Raw genomic sequence first — 6,000 nt, forward strand, 5'->3', positions numbered from 1 at the left:
GTCTGAGAATATGGGGTAGACTATTTAGGACTGAGATGAGGAGAAATTTCTTCACCTAGAGAGTGGTGAGCCTGTAGAATTCGTTACCACGGTAAGTAGTTGAGACCAAAACATTATATGCTTTCAAGAAGGAGTTAGATAAAGCTCTAGGGACGAAAGGAATCAAAGGGTATGGGGAGAAAGCAGGAGGAGGCTATTGAGTTGGATGATCAGCCATGATCATAATAAATGCTGAAGCAGACTCGAAGGGCCGAATGGCCTACTCCTGCTCCTAGTTTCTATGTTTCTGTGGGAATGGGTGAACCAGTGGCGGGTATGTCACCAAGGACATGGCACCCTAATTTACAGGTTCACTTGCCTGTTTGTCCGTCCATGAGTGGTCCGTAAAGTTCAGCCAATATTGTGCAGGTGAAAGTCCAGCTTTCAGTGCACAAATCTCCCTAAAATCCACTGGGGGAGAGGCTGCACCTTCCTCGGAGGTGAGGCACTGAGAAATCTAAGTGTCATCTTCTTGATCATCAATCCTGATGAGTGGGGATCCCCCATATACTTCTGGGTTGAGATTGAGGATTAAATTGGGGGTGGAATAGTGGTATTGTCACTGGACTGGAAATCCAGAGACCCAGTGTAAAGTTCTGGTGACCTGGGTTCCAAACCCACCACAACAGATGGTGGAATTTGAGCTCAATAAAAAAATGTAGAATTAAAAAAAGTCTAATGATGTTGTTGATTGTTATGAAAGCCCATCTGGTTCACTAATGTCCTACAGGGAAGGACATTTTAGCTGGTCTGGCCTATATGTGACTCCAGACCCACAGCAATGTGGTTGACTCTTAAAACACTCTCTGAACAAGGGCAACAAACGCTGGCCCAGCCAGCAATGCCCACGTCCCATGAACGAATAATAATTAAAAAATTGTGTGGGCGGGCTGACCACCCACACTGTGGTGGAGTAGACTCTGTGTGGACATTAGGGAAAAGACACTTTGTTGAGGGGAACTATAAACCAACAGAGTTAAGGCAGTCACAGTTCCTGCCTATTTAACTCCATTTAGTACCCACAGTGAGAGGGAAATCATAGGACAATCCAGACAAACAAATTTCACTGGCCCACTCACTCCCCCTATCATTTAATATGTTTATTTTATGTCCAGTATTACTGAAGACATGGGGGACATTGAACATTTGAAAGCTTTGATACCCAAATGTAATCGATCACTGATTGATCGTGGGCTTTCAGAAAACCAGCCTCCAGTAAAAGCAGCAGCATTTTTCAGTTTTCAAATGTAGCTCCCTCCTGTCCCTTACATTTCTGACCAGTCTACTGATCGAGTGGGAAATAGAATTGGCACCGACAGACAATATGGAAATCCCCAAGACTCCTGGATTTGGTACAGCGTCGGGAACAGGACAGATGGAATTTCAGCAGATCCCAGATCTGTCCTGAAAATACCTCCATTGGGAATTCTGGGCCAGGCTAAGTGTTCAGCAAAAAAGTTTCAAATGGAAACAGATCAGATAATTATATATTTTAACAGAAAACTGACTGAAGTAAAATCTAATCCGTTACAAATACAATGAGATATTTATTATAAAGAGTCTGGTCCCTTCTACTAATAACAGAGAGAGCTGTTTAATAGCTGGTGTCAGGAAGCTCACACCCACCTGTATTAATCACAGTAAGCATCTTTTTCCACACTCTGTACTGCAGTGGCCCAATGTACTTCCCCATATTTATTAAAGGATAAACCTTCTGTGGCTCTGGGAGAGTTCCCTTCACTCTGAAACAGGAGATAAAGGTCAGTGTTGGATCATTCCAGGGTGAGGGAGAAATATGTTACAAATAAAAATCAAATCAAGGGTGTGAATTTTACCTTTTCTGTAGATCTTGAATTTTCTGTGGAACAAGAACAATTATTTATGTTTGTGTTTGGAGAGCATTTTATCACAAAAGTAAAGAAACAAACCGGATTCCACAGAAAAGTACATTATAAATATAGCAAGTTATTGGACTGCCTCTCCCTGTCCTCACTGGACTGTGAGTTACTCTGCAATATTACAAATGACTGGATCTTACTGCACAACACAACTCACAGAGATATAATCCAATTGTAAAACCCGATGGATGTCCAATTATTGGAATTAATTTAATAGCACTGTGGGTATACACACACCACAGGGACTGCAGCTGTTCAAGAAAGCAGCTCACCACCAGCTCTTCAAGGGCAAATAGGGATGGGCAACAAATGCTGGCCTCGCCAGCAATGCCCACTTCCCATGAAGGAATAAAAAAAACAGTTGCTTGGTAGAACAGAACTTGAATATTGAGGAAAAGAGACGTTACTTGTGAAAAAATTTCAGATGAAAAGATTATTTTCTCTTTTCAGCAATAATTAATTGTTTAAAGAGAATTACTTTAATGATTTTGTTTAATAATTTGTATGTTTCCTGGAGACAAATGTTTCTGTGAATCAGTACCAGTGTTGTCCAATAGAAATCACGGACTATCCCAGAAAGATGGGTAAATCTGCAATGTTATTTTACATTCAGCCTTGGGGCTCATTAAACTTGTATTTGAATCTTTGTCTGCAGTTATACTACAGATAGCGCTTCAGGCCACTCTGTGTAACCTAAAAACCTGAACCATACAGAATATAAACAAGCTCCAGTTGTAGTAATTTCCAAGTTAAAGGCAGCCATTAGTGACCTTGGGTGTGAGACAGAGGAAACCAAATGTCACAGATGATTGGTATTATTTTGCTCAGTGAATTTTATATTCTAGATATTGATGACACAACCTGTTCATTCTTCACGACAGTCTTAAAGAAAAGAGGTGAAGGAGAGAGAAATAAATAAACAGGCACCGATAAAAACTTGATGTTGTCCTGTTCACTCAGCTCTTGTTCAATATCCTGAACAGTGACTGAAAGCGATGAGATTTCCTCTGTTATCTTCTCAATCCTCTCCTTCATCTCCTGACTCTTTTTCTTTTTCTCCAGGTTCAGATCTTCCAACACAATTCTCTCTTCCTCATGGAGAAACTGGTGCAGTTTTTCAAATTCGGCTGTAATCTGTTTCTCTGTCTTTACACTTTGGTCCTTTGGAAATTATCAGTGAGGTTGAAAAAATCACATGAGGATTTTAAAAACGTTATTCAGCCTGAGCAGTTCTGTTCATATCAGAATATTATCCAGAAAAAACATTCCCAATCTAGTTGATCCACATCCAGATAATTTATTGAGATGTATGTATGATTTATTTTAAACAGAGAAAGTTATTCTCTAATGCTCTGAAATCTAGTTACTTGATTATACATTAGATATAATAGATGATAGATGATCAAATGTTAATTTATTTAGAAGAGGGAGCTCTAACTGTGGATCAAGTTGCTAATTTCTCTATTTGGTTTATTGGCGATTATCTTGTACTTAAAACCCCAAGTACTGGACTCCCTGTCAAACAGAAACATCTTCTTAACATCTACACAATCAAAAACTTTCATAATTTTAAAGGACTCTCTCAGTTCACCTCACAGATTCTCTTTTCCAGCTGGTTGAATCTTTCCCTAAAGGTATAACCTCTCAGTTCTGGTATCATCTTTGTAATTATAGTTTTGTGCCTTCTCCACTGCCTCTTTATCCTTTTTATAATATGGAGACCAGAATTCTGCACAGTACAATTCTGGACATCTATAATTCTGTCCAGAATGTCAAACAAAATAAAATCAGAATTACCTGAATGTGGGTTAATGTTTTCTCATTATCACTTTTTACAGCATCACATTCCTTCTTCTTGTCCAGGATCAGCTTCAGTAAGTTTTGCAGTTCCTCCTGGTGAAAGAACAACAATTAATTTGTACATTTTTCAAAAATAAACACCCAAAAATTAAATATCATACAGTTAAAATTAAAAATCTGAAGGCTCTTATTGTGGGGTACCTATTGCTTCACATTCAGCAGTTTGGTTGAAAAATGTTATCAAATGTTTTCATCTTGCCCTCATCAGGACAATTCGCAAGAAATTGCCGACATTAAGGGGACAACAATTTATACTGCTGGGAAGATAGTGCTGATTGTTTGGAAAGTGGACTCTGATTGGTGGAGGTGTTGCCATGGGGAATTCAGCATGGAACAGTTAACTGTCCAGATGCGAATTTCTGATTGTTTAGTGTGATGATTTGACGTCTAATATACCTTTAAGAAGAATGTTATACAGGATGATCACATGATCTTGTCATCCAATAGCCGTGTAGCTCGGGCTACCTCTGTAGTTAGTCGTCTTGAGTTAGCTTTTGTGTTAGAAGCACACGAGTGTAACAGCTGTCTCTCTTGTGTAAATAAACAGTATGTGCTTCATCTAATATTGGGTTGCTGATCTGTTCTTTCTTCTGTACCAACTCGGCCATCCTGAATCATGCGTGCAACCCGTATTCTTTAGTCCCAGCAAATGGGTATTGAGAACACAACATTTAGCAAGTGTTGTCCAATCCTGATTGTGCGAAGAATAACACTGAACATCAATTGAAGATTATCAGTCGGTCTTTCAGTGTGGCTCACTTATGCATGCTAGAAGCCACAAATATTCACACACAGGCCCTGTCCTTAGCAGGCAGAAGGAGCCTGCCCACATGCTGCACCTTTTACAACTAAACAAAAGCTTGGGGAACAGCCATTCCCTGGTTCACTCCCCAGGGCAAAGCCTTGACCAATCACAGTCGACCTGGTTTGAATTTTGAACAAAAGTTCATTCATGCCTTTGTTACCTCCAGAATGTTCCAAGCGTTCCTGGCTGCTCTCCCACATTCTACCCCCCAGAAACTTGAGGCCATCCAAAACCCTGCTGCCCATCTTCTTATACTACGCCCCATTCACCCATCACCCCGGTTCTCGCTGACCTACATTGGCTCCCGCAAAAAACACCTAGATTTTAAAGTTTGCATCTGTAATAAAACATTGTGTAATAACTTTATAAAATCCTAAAACAGCGACGCCCGTTACCTCTGTTGTTTTTCCCTTTCAAGAATCTATTTATTTATCTCATTTCTGTTCCCTCTTACCTTGTACATTCCAACAGCTTCTTTAATCGGCATGAAGCGGTGCTCTCTGTGTTCCCGCGAATCTCTACAAATCAGACAGATCAATTCCTTGTCAGTTTCACAAAACAGCTTCAGTTCTTCCTCATGTTCCTCACAGTGAAGTTTACTTTCCTTCGCTCTCAGGTTCACCTTCATTTTTCGAGCTTTCTCAGCCAAATTCGCTAAGGCCCGATTTATCCTGATGTTTCTTTCTGGAAAATCTTCTCTACATTCCGGACAGGAGTTTGTCTCCTTCTCTTCCCAACACTGGGTGATACAGGAGCGGCAGAAGTTGTGTCCACACTCCAGTAGAACCGGTTCGGTGAAGAAATCAAGACAAATGGGACAAATTGCCTCCTCGGCCAAACTCTCCTCCTGCTGTCTGGAAGCCATGTTCACACTCAGCACTTCCTGATTCAAACCACTTTCAGTTTCAATGTTCCTGCGCTGCTGCTGAACACATTCATTTCGGTAATTCCCTCAGGACTTTCACTGCAATACACAGGAACTATTAAGATAAAAGCAAAACACTGCGGATGCTGGAAGCCTGAAACAAAAAGAAAAATAGCTGAGTTTTTCCAGGTATTTTTGTTTTTGTTTCAGATTTCCAGTTTCCGCAGTATTTTGCTTTTATCTTAGTGTTTAATTGACTGCCACTTCTCTTCAAGGAATGCCTACCTTGAAGAAGTATTGCACTTCTCTCTGACAGGATTTCCGCCTGTCTCTTTTGCCTTGATCACCTTCATTGCTTTCCATTTCTCTCCTGGTGTTTGCACCACCGTTAACACCCCTTTGTCCTTTTGCCTATGGCATCTTTGGCAATCTCTCCTTTGCCTCTACCTATCATTGGTCCTCTACCCAGCTCTACCTGTCCCACCCCTCCTCAACCAGCTTATATTTAACCTCATTTCTTGTATTCCCTCAGT

General features: G+C 40.5%; 1 protein-coding gene across 3 annotated transcripts in view; it reads right to left on the reverse strand.

Moving 5' to 3' along the window:
* LOC121291953 (zinc-binding protein A33-like) overlaps window positions 1-5,479 on the reverse strand; it is a 39,998-nt gene extending 34,519 nt beyond the window's left edge. For 2 of the 3 annotated variants that reach the window (XM_041213638.1, XM_041213639.1), the window contains exons 1-5: window positions 5,057-5,479; window positions 3,735-3,830; window positions 2,865-3,098; window positions 1,875-1,897; window positions 1,666-1,781 (exon numbers count right to left, since the gene is read on the reverse strand). In XM_041213638.1, coding sequence (XP_041069572.1) covers window positions 1,666-1,781; window positions 1,875-1,897; window positions 2,865-3,098; window positions 3,735-3,830; window positions 5,057-5,467 — 880 coding nt within the window. In that variant the 5' untranslated portion in view covers window positions 5,468-5,479. The remainder of the gene's footprint in view (window positions 1-1,665; window positions 1,782-1,874; window positions 1,898-2,864; window positions 3,099-3,734; window positions 3,831-5,056) is intronic. The other variant, XM_041213640.1, reaches the window with a different exon arrangement.
* Between the last annotated feature and the right edge of the window lie 521 nt (window positions 5,480-6,000).

Source organism: Carcharodon carcharias, chromosome 19, assembly GCF_017639515.1.
Source record: "Carcharodon carcharias isolate sCarCar2 chromosome 19, sCarCar2.pri, whole genome shotgun sequence".
NCBI classification, from domain to species: Eukaryota; Metazoa; Chordata; class Chondrichthyes; order Lamniformes; family Lamnidae; genus Carcharodon; species Carcharodon carcharias.